General features: G+C 43.3%; 2 protein-coding genes across 2 annotated transcripts in view; one reads left to right on the top strand and one right to left on the bottom strand.

Annotated features, from left to right (window-relative positions):
• Positions 1-575: 575 nt before the first annotated feature.
• On the bottom strand, positions 576-7409 carry RIBC2 (RIB43A domain with coiled-coils 2). Its single transcript, XM_018088556.2, is given in 8 exon segments — positions 576-743; positions 1656-1822; positions 2610-2834; positions 3274-3392; positions 4017-4358; positions 5676-5757; positions 7291-7308; positions 7311-7409. Coding segments are annotated over 8 exon segments (1134 nt in total). The 3' UTR covers positions 576-661.
• A 340-nt stretch (positions 7410-7749) lies between these two features.
• The window catches only part of SMC1B (structural maintenance of chromosomes 1B), a 23335-nt gene continuing 14042 nt past the window's right edge, over positions 7750-17042 (top strand). Inside the window, exons 1-11 of the mRNA XM_018088546.2 lie at positions 7750-7992; positions 9741-9929; positions 10472-10584; positions 11246-11449; positions 11844-12082; positions 12580-12838; positions 13143-13283; positions 14112-14194; positions 14699-14906; positions 15854-16039; positions 16440-16619. Coding sequence (XP_017944035.1) covers positions 7884-7992; positions 9741-9929; positions 10472-10584; positions 11246-11449; positions 11844-12082; positions 12580-12838; positions 13143-13283; positions 14112-14194; positions 14699-14906; positions 15854-16039; positions 16440-16619 — 1911 coding nt within the window. The 5' untranslated portion in view covers positions 7750-7883. The remainder of the gene's footprint in view (positions 7993-9740; positions 9930-10471; positions 10585-11245; positions 11450-11843; positions 12083-12579; positions 12839-13142; positions 13284-14111; positions 14195-14698; positions 14907-15853; positions 16040-16439; positions 16620-17042) is intronic.

Raw genomic sequence — 17042 nt, 5'->3', positions numbered from 1 at the left:
TGTCTGTAGGAACCCTTTCCCCCATACCTTCCCAATAATTCTAACACACATTCCCTTTCAGTGCCCTGCCTCAGGGCTATAATCACCTTGATGCCTATCAAAATCTTATCTTCTTATTCCCCCTATTCACGAAATAAAAGCAACTCCTCTGATCAACTTGGCCACTTCTTCCTCTTTGCCCACCTGTGTGTCTGGCTGTTTTTTTTTGCTTTAAGAAAATCCAAACCAAAAAAACCTAAACCAAACCAACCCAGAGTCTCCTGCCCAGGCCATCTTTCTTCCCTCCCTAGAACCTGCTAAGTGTGCACCCCTTGTGATCTGTGGCAGCCAGCATTCCCCTCTGGCCAAGCTGAATAAGGCAGCATTGTATTTTAAATTGTCATTTCTTTCCAGAAAGGCATGAATAATTTAAATATTACAGCTAAGCCTGAGACACAAGAGTCAAACAATCTACTACTGAATCTCTCAGTACTTACAGAGCAACAGTAATGTTTAAACACTACTTATGTTTTCCTGTGTGGCCTAGCAGATTGTCCTTTAGTTTGAGTGCAGTGTTTGAACAGGGTAGGGAACAGATAAAATAGTAAAACATGGGATGGTTCACTTAGAAATTTTAATGTCTACATACTTCTGTGTAATTCAGGTTGATTTATCCAGAATGTCACCGGGTGGTTGTGTTAAACTGTGCATAATACTGGGCTGTTGGGACATTGGAATACGCTTCTTCTTTAAGGTAGATGTTCCTAAAATAAACAATATTTTTAAAGAAGCAGTTAGTAAATGTGTTCTCATTACTCTGCAGAAGTAGCCTGAGAAACCTAAAGAAGATGTAATGCATTAGCACCCATAAATGCTCATTAGAAATGGAGTAAAACATAACTAGAACTTCTTCTCCAAAATGTATGCCACATCTCAAAACAGCAAACTTGGGTTTTTTCATCCTGAGATAACCCTCCAAAAATCTCACAGTAAAAAAAAAAAATAAATGAACACAATTCCAAATTTTTGCTTTCATAGTAAGAAAGCATCATGTATTAGAAATTAATTTGCCAAATGTATGTATGTATAAGCAAAAAAAAAAAAGAAAAAGGGAAAAAAAAGGACTAGAAGAAGACCAAATCACCTGGGTTTGATTTTCTTCTCCTGCACTTATTACCTTCCTCCTTTGCCATTAGAGCAGACACAAGAGCTGCCCAGGGAGACACATCCACTAGTTAGTTAAAGAATCATCGAGTTCTGTCACACAAAATGGAAATGCTCCCTTTGTGTTGTGACAGCTTAATCCTGAGCTATCAGAAACTTGCAGTTCTACTGATACCTATCCTTTTTTGTTTCAGAAAATTATGATAAATTAAAGAAGCATGCACTGGTTTACACCTGATAAAATAGTTTTCTCCATAGCTAACTGTACTCACTCTACCTTGCTATCTGTATAAACAGTCTGTTTATACAGCTCCTAATTCATTCAGGTAAGTAACACTCCAAACCTGCTCTCTGAAGATTGATCAAATAGTACTGAAAAACACACTTGAGATGAACTGATTTTTTTAGAAGCATGAGCCTGTGACGAGTGCATTAAAAAAGCCACAAGCGATACAAGCAGGAAAGCCCAGCTGTTGTGTTAACATTCTAAAGGGTTCTGTGCGGGCCCTTACTTCGCCCTCTGCTCCTGGGAGAGCTCTGCATTCATGCAGTCCAGGTCCCGGCGCCGCTCCCGGAGCTGCCGCCGCTGCTCCCTCTCCAGCAGCATCTGCGCTCGGGCCGCCTGCACGCGCTGCCTGTCCCACTCCGCGTCCCGCTGCCGCTCCTGCTCCCTCAGCCTCTGCAGAGGGGAAAGGCTTCGTTCTCTCCCTGTTCAAAGATGAACCTGCACGTGTAACGTCTCTCCTTTTAATTCTCGTTAGCAGGAGTTGTAACTTCTTGAGACATCGTAATAGGGGTGACTGGGTGTAGGAGCTGAGCCACCACCACCACGAGGGGACCCAGCTGTTGTTAATGCTGCCTCACCTCTTGGCTGACATCACATGGGACCGAAGCAAGAAACTAGGCCTGCAAAAACCTCCCTTTTCTTGGTTGTACTCCTTTTCTGACAGCTTAACAACCTGAGTGGGTTCACTTTAGGGTCACAGGAGAGCCAGGAAAAGGACAATCCTATCTTCAGCTTTAATAACAGACAGACATAGTAAAGCCTACGGTGTTGTAGGGATTAAAAGATAAAATCAAACACTATTCCTCAGCTGTCACAAATGCAGCCTCTGTACTGAGGGAGCCAAGTAGCTTCCTACTTCCCAGTGCCTAGGCCTGGACACTCCTGACTTCATAGGAAGGGCAGACCTCTTCATTTTGACTTCCTGCTTCCATGAAACCTTTACAGCAGAAACTGCTACCAATATTTAGTGTTTCTATTGTAATTCTATTCCAGAGACATCTCCCAGCCATTCAGAGACACTGTGTTCACTCAGACTGATTGCAGTTTGGGTAAAATGCAGATCAATGGAAAACAGAGCCTGGCAATGGGACGTGCAGGGCAAACAATGGCATTTTTCTCCTACCTTGTCTATAACAGTATTACAACCAGGGAAACAGAACATGCATGTGAGCTTAAATACCAGGTTCTCCTGAACTTGTTCCTTCTGGTAGTGCCGAATTGCCATCAGCTGCTCCGGGCTCATGCCCTTCCAGCGGTCCACGAGCACACGGTCACCCAGGGGACTGAGGGCTTGGGCAGGGTTCTCAGAAAGGAAGTCTCCTCGAAGCAGGAAGGTAATTTCATCCATGTTGTCTCTCAGTGTTTGAGACTTGTCCAGCTCCTTTTTAAAAGCTAGTTCGTCAGCCTAAATTAAGTGGAAGGAGAGGAGCGATGTTTTGTCCAAGAGAAAACATGAACTAAGGGATGAAACAAAGTTAACACATCATAACAGATTTCTTTCCAATCTGCAAACAGTTCTCAAAAGCATCACATACAAATACTATGATCAGAGACAGGGAGCTGTTGCTACCCACTAGTCAGCAAGGTGAGAACCAGGAGGGACAATGTCAGCAGAGGGTAACTAGATCCTTGGTTTCTTTGTTCACTTGGCAAAGGGAATAAAATCTATCTCACAATTGCTGAAACAACCTTGGAAGCCAGCTGCTAAGAAACCTCTGTAAAAACATCACTCACTGTACTTTTGCACATCTTATTTTCCTTCTCTGTCTCCACTTTTTCTAAGCAGCAGGGAACTGGATTTTGGGGCTATCTCAAACCATGACACCCAGGCAATGTGAATGCACCTGGATTCTGTTGAAATCCTTGGTGGCTGTACAGACAGCACGCCTGCTTTCTTCTTCCTGTCGTTGGAGCTCCAGAATCTTTCGGTCGATTTCAACCCTGTACTTGTCATAAAGATCATCTAAAGGAGATTAAAATGAAGTGGAGTCAGTATTTATGGATGTGATGTGTCATGTGAGTTAATCAGGGGAAGGGACAGAGGGCAGCTACAGATACAGCAGGCTGAATTACAGAACTATCTCCAAATCATTCCATCCAAGCTTTCCATCTTGGGATCTCAGGTGACTCACAAATCAGTTTATTACATAACCTATCTTGTCTTAACAGTAAGTGTTAAAATGAAAAAGTACCTTAAGTACTGCAGAAAACAGTTTCATGACAAGCTAGGAAACAAACATCAGCATTATTTTCTCTGCTCCAGAGCAGTACAGACTGGGCATTTTGGCCTGATGAAGTAAGCATACAAAACACAGCTGGGTTTTCAGCATGCTCCCATACTGTATTTGAGGGGTAAACCAGAAATGGAACCTAGGTAACATTACAATCATCACATGTTATTAAATATTGATTTCCTAAGGGGAAGACTGAATACCTTAGTTTCTACTAATTAGTTAGTTTCTACTGCAAAGTAGAAACTGCTGCAGTACTTCCAAAAGTTAATACACAATAGGCTAAACTGGATTTTCATCGGAGAACTCATGATTTCAGAAAAAGGAGATTAAAACTTCCTGCTCTTTTTTGTTACCTGCCAGTTTTTGGTCAGCTAATGCATTCTTCCAGTCTTTCTGCTGCTGAAGAGACCACTCTCTTAGCTGCTCCTTTTGGAACTTCATCCTCTGCTCATAGTTTAGGTCTTCCCCTGCAAACTTCTGCATGCCAGAGATGGTACAGCGAGGGTCGGTGTCCGAAACTCGGGCGGGTCTGTCCTTCTTGAGGGCCTGGGGATCATTCAGGTCAAACTCACGTCTTGTTTCTGGTGTCTGATTCTTCTGAAATTCCTTGAGAGCCTTATTCATGTCTTTGATTTCCCTTTTCTGTTGTTCTTCCAGCAGACACATGAGCCTGTCATTCCTCTTCATGTCATTAGCTAGACAGAAACAAACACAATGAAGACACAAATCTTACAGGTCTTAGGAAAGAGTGTTTGAACTGTGAGTGACAACCCAGCAAACACTGTAATGTTAGTAATATTTACTTATTAAATATTTTCATCTTTTTAGGTATAAATTATTTTACTCATGTGACAATGAAATATATGCATATGAAACAAATACAATAATAAATACTCCTAGAACTATGAGGTTTCCTTTGGTGAACACCCATGAGAACACATGAAGTGTACTGTAAACTGATTCTTCCCACTTACTCTTAGTTTACAGATACAACTAAAATACATTGAGTTGCTTATTAAGAAGCAAACAAAAATCAGTGTCCCAATTGAAGGAATATAGATAGCTCTTCCATAGTTCCAATAATTTTTTTAAGCATAGCACTAAAATAATTGGCTGGCATTAACAGCTTAATAGCTCCTGCCCATTTAATTAACACTAAATCAATTGCAGCATTTTTAAGAAAAACAAACAACAAACCCCCCACCCTAAACTAGCCATTTTAGCTATTTAAATATAAGTCACAAGGAAAGATCATTTCCTCTGTTGCCAGACTCCACATTGCTGCTGGCAGTTTCCTAAGAGTCAGAGCCTGACAGGTGTATTTTCCAGCCAGGGAGATCCCAAGCAGCTGTAGAGCTGTTGGCAGCTCCATCCTATCTCCTCTTGCAGCCCAGGGAGAGCTCAGGCTGTGGGACCTGTTCCCCTGATGGCACAGGGATGCATGGCAAGCACAGAGCCACAGAGGGTCTAAGGGCAGGGCACAGCATGAAACATCTGTGTGGCTGCATGTTCTGACTCAGCAGGGGCTCCTCTCACAGCCCTACTGTACCAGAGTCATGCCTCCAGCAACAGTGATCTAGAGAGGATTCCATAGAATCCATATATTGTATGGGAGAATGGCCAAGCAGGACATGGGCTCACTCTACAAGAAAGCAATCAAAACAGATGAGCCACTACTATTCTGAAAAGAACAGTGGTAAGTAATTAAGTCGGGGGTTTTTTTAAATGCTCCTGTATATTCGGGGCTCTAAATGATGCTATTTGTCAACAGGTATTAAGAGAAAACACTGAAAATTCCAGCCTATTAGGCAATGTGTCCCAGTTTAATGACATCAACATAAATCTTAACACACTAAGGAAAATATATATTGTACCAATGCAGATGTATGAACATAAATAGGACATAAATTGGATGACTGAATTTAGAGAACACATGAAGGGAAAAAAGAAAGCAGGAAGCAGATAGTGACATTTAACTGTTCACAGAAATATCATGGCATTTATGAATATACCAAATTTTTCATGTCGTGCTTTTTCAATCGCTTCTTGAATTTTCCTTTCCTTGACCTGCACATCCAGTGCATCTTTATCAATCTATTAAAATGGGAAAAAAAAGAAAGAGCAGCTCTTTAAGAGATACTATGTTTGAATAATTAAAACCAGGGATTGTCAAGCTACATCGACTCACAATTGCACAAGACAGATATAAACCCACTACCAGCAGTGTCTATTACACTTGACTAAGGTAGGTAACTTAAAACAAAACCCAGGAACAGCAATATTCTTGTTTGCCTTGTTTTAATAATGGCAGATATGCTCTAGCACCAGATCAGATGAAAAGACCACATTTGCATGACCCATCCAGCTAGAAACATTTTCAGCTGCATTACACAGAATATGTTTTCCCCATTAGAGCTGGTAATTTTACTTATATTGTTCTGCTTTCATTTATGAAGCAGGTAAGTATTTTGACAGTCGAGATAATAGGAAGTTGTAATAGTTCATATCTGAAAAAAATACAGATGGTTCACTAGAATTACACTGAAAAGATAACAGGGAATGTTATCTCACAGAGATAACACTCAGAGAGTGGGATTCACAGAGTTGCCAAAATGCCCTATAGGTGTATGATCTGTGATGAGCCAAAGTTACAGCACAGAACATCCACATCCATGGGGAGTGGGACCTGAGCAAAGCATAACATAGGGGACAGCATCCAATGGGAGCAGCTGCCTCCACTGGAGGCAAGAGAACCAGTCCCCACATTTGCTGGCAGAAATGTGCATTTGATTTCTTATTTTTTTTCTTTTACTGTCAAGTCACTTAATGTATTTTAAAAAAAATAGTCCAAAACCAATGACAATTCTTCAAGAATCTGGTCAACTACTTTGATAGTCTTTGACTAAAATCTATTCAGATGAAGACAGAGACAAATCATGGCTGAAAATACACGTGGTTAGTGCTGTAAAGGACAACTGACTACAGCAATCAGGCCAAGGGGTGAGGTTGTAAGCCAGGGGGAAACCGTAAGGAATCTATTGTCCAAGAACAACGGTGTCACTAAATTAAATATCAACTCCTTCCGAGGTCCCCCTGGGGAAGCCAAGCTTTCAGTATAACTACAGGGAATTCTGTTAAGAGAAATTCAATACAGGTTCATTAGTAGTTCCTGGCAACAAGACAGGTGGGTCAGCGCACCGACCTGTCCCACTGCTGGCTGCCCGCGATGCCAACAGCGCTCGCTCGACACGAACCCCTCCAGCCCCAACCCCAACCCTCCGTGACTCCGGGACAGCCGCCAAGAACAACTCCTGGCGGTGCCTTACAGCATCAACTCGCTTTCACCAGCAACTCTAAAAGCGCCTCTAAAAGATGCACGTGGGCTCTTTCTCCGTGGTTCCCTCTCACACACACGCGAGGGGGAGAAGGGCAGGCACTGTGGGGGACGGACGGACGGACGGACGGACGGACAGGACTCCCCGCCCGCCCAGACCGGCACCGCCGGCCCCTTCCCTCCCTGCCCTGCCCGGGAGTCGCCTTCCATCACAGCCTTCTGCGCACACCCCCTGTGAGGGGCGGGGGCCGCGGCGACACATCCTTGCCTCCTCCCTCCCTGCCGGCCCTCACCCCAATGGTGCGGAGCCGCTGCCGTTGAAAAGATGCGGCTCCCGCCGCAGAACTCTGCTCCGCCGGCGCTGCACGGCGGCTGCCTCCCGCTGCTGCCCGCAGCTGCCCCAGCCGCTCATCGGCTGGCGAGGGCCGGCTCCGGCGCTGGCTCGGGCGGCTGATGTGGAGCTGGTCGGGCGGCTTGATTGGAGCTGCTCGGGACTGTGATGTGACGCTGGCTGCGGAGCTGGACGGGCAGCAGCGGCGGGACGGGCCCCGTGCGGCGGACACCAACGCGGCCGTCGCCATGGCAAACGGCAAGCGCCCGCCCGCGCGGGCCGCAACGAGGCGGCTGTTGGCCTGGATGCGGGCGGGCGGGCTGAGAGGGCGGGGCCGGGCGGGGCTGAAAGTGGCGCGGGGCCGAAAGGCGGGCGGCTCGGGCCGGTGACAGGGCTGGGTGGGCGAGGCGGTGCTGCTCGGCCGCGCTGGGGATAAAGTTGGGCAGCAGGGGCCGATCGGGGCTCCCCCGTGCCCGCAGGCGAACCGCGGAGAGTCACCTCTGTCGTGTGTGTGTGGGGTGTTGGGGCGGGGAGCTGCCCCCGGGCGCCCCGGGGATGGGTTACCTGAAGGTGCTGGTGGTGCAGGATTTCAAGTCGTGGCGCGGGCAGCAGGTGATCGGCCCCTTCATGAGGTTCAACTGCATCATCGGGCCCAATGGATCAGGTAGATGTGCAGGGGCCGGGGGCAGCGGCCCCAAGCTCGCCGTGTGTGGGCCCTCGGCCCTGTGGGGCTGCTCAGTGTCCCCTGCGGGCCCAGGCACACGGAGGAGCCTGGGCGGCCCCTGCGCCCCCTCCTCGGCCCGGGGTGCAGGTCCCTCAGCCTGGTGCAAGTGCAGTGTCGGCTGTCTCTGTGCTTCCCAGGCCGAGCACAAGGCCCGGTTTGCAAACGCAGCTTGTCTGGGCCGCCCCACTCACAGCTCAGCTTACAGACAGGGTTTTACTTCACTACTCCGAGCTGTAAACTGTGGCAGTGGAAACCTGCTCCTCGATTGCAGTGTGTGGGTTTTGCCATGCTTGTCCTGGAAAAGCTCTGGAATATGGGCCCTGCCTTGTAGTCCGGCCCGCGGGAGCCGGGATTTGTAAGCGCGGCTCCACATTGTTATCCCAAACTGCAACTTCTTAAAAAATGATTCCCTTCTTCCAAAATCTCCATTCAACAGGTTGGATTTTATCCTGCGTTTCCCCTGGGATAGGAGATGAGGGTTGTCCTAACAGAGCTGCATGGATGGGCTTTGCTTTTCATCTTAGTTTTTCCAGATTGTTCATGGTTTAGTCTGTGATTTAGGTTTTTAGATCCCTTAGTTTCTTCACTTACCTGATTGAAGTAAGACCATGAATGTAAGTTCAATATATTTAGTGTTGTTATAATGTTCTTTATCATCCTATCCCCACTGTTCTGTATTGGGGAGTCTCAAAATTATGGATGCTTTTTCTAGGTACTCTTCCAGTCAAATGTGAGTACATTTTATAGATGAATCCAGGGAGAAAAATTGTGACTATATAAGCTCTGAATTGCATCTTTTTTTATCTATTATCTATTTAACTCTTTTCCTCCTAGTATTCCTCCCTTCCTGATATTTTTGAAAGTAAGTCAAAATAATGCCCAACTAGCAAACTTTAAGGCTGAAAATAATTAAGCTGTCAACAGAAGTGCTCAAGACTAAAGGGGGAAAACCAAAAGAGGATTCCATTAGGAGAATTTTTGTGGAAGGTCTGTGACCAGAGAGCTTTGATGCTGTGGTGGATGGGTCTGGGAAAGGGCTTGTGTTCTTCAGGAGCCTGGTGTTGTAGGGGAAAGTTGTGGCTGGAGTGCTCGTGCAGCAACGCTCCCTCATTGCATTCCAGAAGGGACACAGCCAAGGAAGGAGTGTGATGTGGCTCACTCAGATGGAGAAATGATCTCTGGATAACCCTGGGGAGGGGGAAATGAAAAAAAAAAAAGACGTTCAGTAAAGCTGAACAAATGAAAAATCAGTATTGTGATGATTTTTATTACAGACGGGCTTATTTTCTGCCTCTGGTGTGTTGCATCTTAGAGATGTGTTTCTTTATTTGCAGTATTTTTTCCTCAATAAAGTCACCAAATCCCAGAGTGGTTTGGGTTGGGGAGGGATCTTAAAGCCCATCCAGTCCCACCCCTGCCATGACAGGGACACCTCCCACTAGCCCAGGCTGCTCCAAGCCCCGTCCAACCTGGCCTTGGACACTTCACAGCTCCTCTGGGCAACCCGTGCCAGGGCCTCCCCACCCTCACAGGGAGGAATTTCTTCCTAAAAAAATTTAAAAATACAGAATAAGAAATAGAATTAATGAAGAACTTTGTAATTCTGCATATTTTTTTAGCTGGTTGTTAATCAAATGCCTCCTTTCATTTCTGCCACGTCAAAGCAATTTTTAAACATTTCTTTTAAGGGAAATCTAACATAATGGATGCTGTCAGCTTTCTGCTGTGTGAAAGGACAGCCAATCTGAGAGTGAAAAGTGTTCGGGAGCTCATTCACGGAGCACATGTTGGGCGACCAGTCTCCTCCACAGCCAGTGTGAAGATGGTGTACTGTGAGGAGGATGGGGAAGAGAAGACATTTTCAAGAGTTATCCGTGGTAGGTGGTAGAGACTGCTGCAATCCTGTCTGTTTGATGTATAAAGAGAGATGTATAAATGATGTATAAATGGAGACAGGAAATACTCAGCTCGGAATTTCAGATGCCCAGTGTCATTTCAGAGCTGGGTGGGTTAATACTTCAGTATTAATACACGATTTGGTAGTGGTATAAATGAAAAAACATGCTGGGGCCAATTAATTAAAAGATTCAACAAGTGATTATTGTATGTTCTTTGCTCTCTGTGTATCTGTAGATACTCCCTTGGGATCTGTAGATGGAAATAGGGGCTGAAACCTTGCTGCAGGCACGAGCACTGGAGCACACCAGTGCCATTTGAAAGTGTGAAACGAGAGTTTTCATACAGAAAACTGGAATTGTTGAGAGGAATAAAGGAATAACTGAAATCTATTTTCTTCTTTGAGGAAATTGCTCCGTTAAATTGTTCTGCTGGTTTAGTTCTTTTCCAGTGGGTTTTGTGTTGCAGCAGTAATTTTCAGTTACAGTTTTCAGTAGTAATTTTTTTTTCTTTCCTCCTTTAGGCAGCTGTACTGAATTTTTTTTCAATGACAAGGCTGTCAGCCGATCTGCTTACATATCTGAGCTTGAAAAAATAGGCATTCTTGTCAAGGCCAGGAATTGCCTCATTTTTCAGGTGAGCATTCAAGGTACTTTGTAAAGAAAATAAAAACCTCTGAGGTTATTATTTCATAGATACACAGTTATCTGTTTGATGGAACAGAGGGCACCCTTAGCTAACTACAAGCCAATATATTTTTTTCCTGACCTCGACCAAGAACTACAAGACTACAAAGTAGAAATAATGGGGTTTGTGTGTACATGAGTGCACTAGGAAGAAAGAAGCTGATCTGGAAGAAATTGTGTGCTTGTATTATTCACAGGATGTAAGAAAATACGTGTCTCTATAAATGCTTGGTGTGTTCAATTCTAGAAGTGTTAGGAAAAAAAGGAATTTCATCTTAAAACACTTCTATCAGTAAAGATGCATCAAAGAGTAAAGGATATTTTGGTTCAGTCTGAGGGATTGATAATTCTGCTGGGCTGTTAGTTCCCAAGAATTTAATGACATGGGTCAGAAGTGCCTTAGCCTTGTGATGAATATGTTGCACAAAATTGTCTTCCTTGCAGTTGCTGAGAAGACTCCCAAGGAAGAACTGATTTTTTCCCCTCTTACAGAAACCTTTATAATATAAATGGAGATCCATCTGTACTATACGCTCCTAAAGAAATGCATTAGGCAACAGAAGGATCTACAGTGCTGCATTATTTACATTTTTGGGGCCATTTTGTTTTAGGGAACAGTAGAATCGATTGCAATGAAGAAGCCCAAGGAGAGAACTCAACTTTTTGAACAAATCAGTAATTCATGGGAATTGGCCGAAGAATATGAGCGAAAAAAGAAGAAAATGCAGCAAGCAGAAGAGGATGCACAGTTTAATTATAACAAGAAAAAAAGTGTTGCAGCAGAACGGAAACAAGCAAAGATAGAGAAAGAGGAGGTAACTCAGTTGTTCCCTTTTTTTGGTTGTAAAGATACCCGTTTTTATCAGATCTTATATGGGCTTAAATACAGATGGTTTTGGGTTTTTTTTAAAAAAAACAACCACACATTTCTGTTGTGCTTGATCTAGGGTTTTTTTCAGTATGGCATACTATATAATAATTTGGTATAATTTATAAAGGTGAAGGAATACATATAATAAAATCTAAATAAATGAAAGCATAGGTTTGCTAGTATGATTAAGTATTGATTTAAATGTTTGAGTTTTATTATTGGTGCTCATTGCTGGAATTACAGCTACTGGTACAGCATCCTATTTCAGTTTGGGCTTGAAATTAGACTGATAATGATGGAAAATCATTTTTATAAACCATAAATTTTAATGTTGGTAGGCAGAGCATTACCAGCTGCTAATCAAGGACCTGTATGAAGAAAGGATACAGATGAAGCTTTTTCTGCTTTATCACAATGAAAAAGACATTGGCTTCCTGAAAACCAGTTTGGATGAAAAGAATATGGAGGCTTATACCAAGAAAGAGTCTCTTTCTGCAGCAGAAGATTCGTTTAAAGCCAAGAAAAAAGTGCTTGGTGTACTAAACAGGGACCTACAGCATATGGAAAAAGAAATGAAGTAGGTTTTCCCATCAGATTCTGTGATAGTTGAATTAAAGCATGGTCTGCACTGGGAATTGCTTGGCAGGTGTGCATTTCCTGTTGCACACATGGGTGAGAACCCAGTGCTAGGGGAGTCAGTTTGTAGTTCACTGAAGTAATACCTAGACGTGGTTTTCACCTCCCTTGCCATGCCCAGGTTGTCAGTAATTTCATTATATAAATACCTATTTGCTATTACCCTTTAGAAGGTTATGCTTCACTTCCTAAATGACTGTTTTCAGTGGATATTAAAGAAAAATCCCCGCAGTGGAAACGCCTGGGCACAGCCACAGCCTTGCTGTTGAAACCTGTTTGCAGGTGTGGTTGGGAGGGAGGCTTCTTCTTTTCTCTCCTCCCTCTCTCCCCTTTCCTTTGCTCCTTTTTGCTGCGTGGTTTTGTTGTTTTGTCTGTGTTTTGTGGTGGTTGGCTGGTTGGGTTGTTTGTTTTGGGTTTGCTTTTGGTTTTGTTTTTTAGGACTCTGGAAGCATCACTGATTCAGCAGAGACCCCTCTATATAAAAGCAAAGGAAAACACGTCCTACCAAATCAAGAAAGTAGAAATGTCTAAAAAATCTCTGAGGGACAAGGAGAAACAGTGTGATAAGGAAAAGCAGAACATAAAAGAGCTAGAGATAGAACTGAGTGATATTGAGAAGGCGTGGAGAGCGTTTGAGGAGAAAGCTGAAGAGGAGCTAAAGCAGAGAGCAGCACGTGTTGAGCTGGGAGAAAGTCAGGTGAACTGGGAGGCCCAAAAGCACTGGTTACTAGAGAAGTCCAAAAATCCCCCCCCAAATCACAGGGAAACCATTATTTCAGCAATGACCTGTAATTTCCGGTGGTCTTTTTTGTTCTTGAGCTCAAACAAACCCAAAATTGCAAGTTTTATATAGAGACATGGTACCCTGTGGGAGGGCAGGACAGAAAACATTCAGCAGGGTGAGAGTGTGACAAAGCAGGCAATTGCTACTTGAGGCTGGAACAACATGAATCTTCCCACTTTCCAGGGAGTTAATTTATGACTTCTTTGGTTTTGTCCAGCTGGAGCGTTACAGGGAGCTAAAGGAGACAGCAAGAAAGAAAGTTGCTACACTAACCCAGCAGATGGAGAAACTTCGCTGGGAGGATAAAGGAGATCAAGAAAGGCTGAAACTTAATCGGAGGAAGAAAAATGAAGTGGAGGTATTTGTGTCAAACTAGAATTATGTTTGAAGGAGGAAAACGTGTCCCTGTTCCTGCCTCGGGTATTACTGCCTGTGAAGGTGTGCTCTGAGCTTTGACATAATCAAATCCATAGCAGAGGGGAGACTTTGCAAGTGTTAGTTCAGTTGTATGAGAATTCTCATACCCTTAGCTCATGGATATTGAAGCAGGTGCACAAAGAGGTTAACTCTCTATCCCTAGAGCTATTTAAAAGGTCACAAGAATTTCAGGAGTTAAATTAAGGCTTAATAAAATGCATAGGTAACAGTATTTTTTTCTTTTCATTTGCTTTAATTAGTGTATGTTTTTTTCAAAGAGAGTGACTGAAAATACTTGTTTCACTGTTGGTTTTTGTTGTGGTTTTTTTGGTTTGGTTTTTTTTTTTTACTACAGTGTTTTGTGTCAGTTTGGAAGCTCTGAGCTTACTTCTTTGTGTGTCCTTAGGAAAAAAATATTGATGTAGGGCCAAGAAAAGCACCTCTTTTTTTTTAACACCTGTAATTTACTAATTCTACGTTTAAAGTTCTTTTAAGTGTTGGTGTCATGATTGTCATAAAGAGGCTTTCTCTAAGCTGTAACTGAACATGAAAAATCCAGTAATGGCCTTGATAAAACAATTTCCCTTTATTATTCATGGTGCAATTTGGCATCTGTTATTGCAAAAGAGATGCTGTTACTTCAGTGTGAAATACCAGTAAGGAGGAAAAGATCTGCCTCAGTGCTTGTTCTGATTAATTCAGCTCTCTATCTTGCTGTAAGCTGTGGTTTTCTGGTTTGTTTTGGACACTTGTGTTTGTGATTGCATAGGAAATCATAAAGCAGACTGTGGAACAGATAGAGGAGCATAAGAAACGCATAGAGAAGTTGGAAGAATATGCCAAGATATGCAGGTATGTGTAAAAAATTAAAAACTCATTTGATTTCTTGTGTATTAGATATTGTCAAAAATAACACAGCACGTTTCTAATTGTTTCTAATTATTTTCTTTAAAATTCTAATAGGAGTTAGAATCCTTACTAATTCTACTTAATAACTTATTAAAGTGATATGGCTATTAAAGTAGCTGCCAAAATGAAGTAGGAAGTATGATGACTAATCCATATTTTATTTGAACCAGTTCTATAATTACTTCTAATTTCTTGCAAATTATGTCACTATGGGTATGGGGCTGTTAGGGGACAAATTTAGCAAGGGAACAGGACAGTTCTGTAGTCGTGCTGCTCTAGAGAGCATTAATACTTACCTTGTGTGTTAGCTCAGTTCTTCCCTCCTGGGTCTTGTCTTCTGCCTGGTTTTTACTCCTCGTGAGGTAAGGTGACTGCAGAATGCCCTGAATTGATGCTGCAAGTGTGTATAAATGAAATAATGCTTTTTATTTGTGCTTCTGTCCGAAGCGAATCGTTAGCAGAGAAAAAACAGCAGGAGGAGCTGCTGGCTGAGGAGATTGAGACCTCAACAGTGAGAATGGCTGAAGTGAATGAGGAGCTGAACAGAATAGTCGGGGAGCTGCAGAATGCCAGGATGGATTACCACGAGGGCAGGCGGGAGCAGATGAGAGCAGAGATCCTGGAGAGTCTCAGAAGGCTGTACCCGGATTCCGTGGTAATGGGATGGCCTTATCCCAGTGCTTTATTTTAGAGCTAAGAGTTCTGCCTTAGGCTGAGGAAGCAGCTGGGCTAAACTGGGCAGGCTGGGTCCCAGTGGATCGTAGTTGGCCATGAATTTCCAGTAGGTGAAACGTGAAGTACCTGAATGTGTTGTTCCTGAGACAGCACCGTGAAAGACCTGTCACAGCTCATGCCAGCTGTCTCTTCATTTGGTTAAGTTTGATAAGGATGAAACTGTACATCTGCAAGAAGAGACCAGTAGCTACGTGTCAACAAGCAGAAAAACTGTTCTTGCATGAATTCAAGGGTTATGGGGCATCAGTAGGTTCAGTCCTTCAGAAAAAGCTCAGCTGTGCTTGTAATGACAGAAAGGGAACAAAAGATCTTTGGGGAGCATGTACAATAAAGAGCTAATTAGTTTTACTTAATGGTGTTACTTAATGATTATTTAGACTATGCAGTACAAGAAAAACTGATTTTATTCTGTTTATGCTACTAAAATAAGCAGATACTTCTTTCTTGGGTTGAAACTGGAATAGTACTTCTCTTGCTGCCATTTTCCAGTTCTATTTATTTAAGACCTTATGGACATTTTAAGATTTTACTGAGAGTTAGATACTTTCTTTCTCTCCAAAAAAGATACTTAGCTACCTTTGTCACTCTTATGCTTCTGGAATTGTATGCTAGAGATTCTCAGTAAAACACTGAGATACATAACTGCAACCTTAGAGAAAAAATTAGATCCCCTCAGAAGGCATACTTTGCATGTTGGGTTGATGACTACTTCAATTTCTGTTTTTTCTGATGCACAGCCATTGTGAGAGAATGCAGCTGGTAGATGTGTAACACGTTTTCCTCTTACTGCTTCAGCCTCTTGTGTGCAGAAATATTATTCCATGTCTAAAGTAGCATATTAATATTTCTCAACATTTTAATCTTCAGTTTGGAAGATTGCTTGACCTGTGTCATCCTATCCATAAAAAATACCAGCTTGCTGTTACCAAGGTGTTCAGCAGATACATGACTGCTATTGTTGTTGCCTCTCAAAAAACAGCAAGGGATTGTATTCAGTTCCTGAAACAGGAACGGGCTGAGCCCGAAACGTTTCTTGCTCTGGATTACCTTGATGTGAGTACATTTTTCTTTCTCCTCTCATCAGCAAGTTTATACACTTGTAAATCTTGATACTGGATCATTTAAGCTTCACAAAAATAGGTTTAAGTGTTAAGGCACAGGACTTGAGAAGTGAATTCTGTGGGGCTCTTGTTGGCCCACTGCTCCAGCCTGCTGAGGTCCCTCTGGACGAGTGTCTGGCATATGAGTCATTCCTTTGTCATCAGCAGGTTGCTGATTGTCCTCCTCCTTGTCCCTTTCTGAGCACAGGAGTGACACTGGTGTGTCCCTAATCCTCAGGCACCTCTTGCAGTTGCCATTCTGTCACCTGCACGTGCCGTGCCCAGAGCTCTCAGATTTGGGCCTGCTTTATGGTGACAGCAGGAATTCCAGGCACTGCTTCTTTGCTTTCCAGGTCAAGCCAATCAACGAGAAGCTGAGGGAGGTAAAGGGAGCTAAACTGCTGGTGGATGTTGTGCAAACACCATTTGCTCCACTGAAAAGAGTGATTCAGTTTGTGAGTGGGAACAGCCTGGTCTGTGAGACAGTGAAGGAGGCCAAACACATCGCCTTTGATGGACCAGTGAGGCTCAAGGTGAGGAGCTGCAGTTTGCTGCACGTGTTTCCCACTGCAGTCATGGATTTGATGCCATTTAAATCATTCTTTTCTACATGTGCTGTGAAGGATTGCAGGTAAACACGGAGTGGTGCTGTGCTGTCTAATCCCACACGAACAAACCACCAGGTACTTCACGTGGTTATGTTTGCCTCTGTCTGGTAGTAAGTGTAAGTGGTTTCCTGGGAAAAGGGGGAGGCAAATTGGAGGATAGTTAGAGTCCAAATATGCTTCTTCATATGGTCCTTGTGAAAAGGAGGATGAAGGAGGGATAATCCTGCACTTAAAACTGCCTGATTTAGAAACTCAGACTTTATCTTGTGAGGGTTTTTTTGAAGAAATGCTTTCAAAAATCTTTAAAATATCTGCCAGAATCTGTTGGTTGTAGATGTGGACTGTGTT

This window comes from Manacus vitellinus, unplaced genomic scaffold (genome assembly GCF_001715985.3).
Source record: "Manacus vitellinus isolate BGI_N305 unplaced genomic scaffold, ASM171598v3 scaffold_104_pilon, whole genome shotgun sequence".
NCBI classification, from domain to species: Eukaryota; Metazoa; Chordata; class Aves; order Passeriformes; family Pipridae; genus Manacus; species Manacus vitellinus.
Note: the sequence above shows the minus strand (reverse complement) of the source record. Positions and strands in the feature narration are given on the sequence as shown.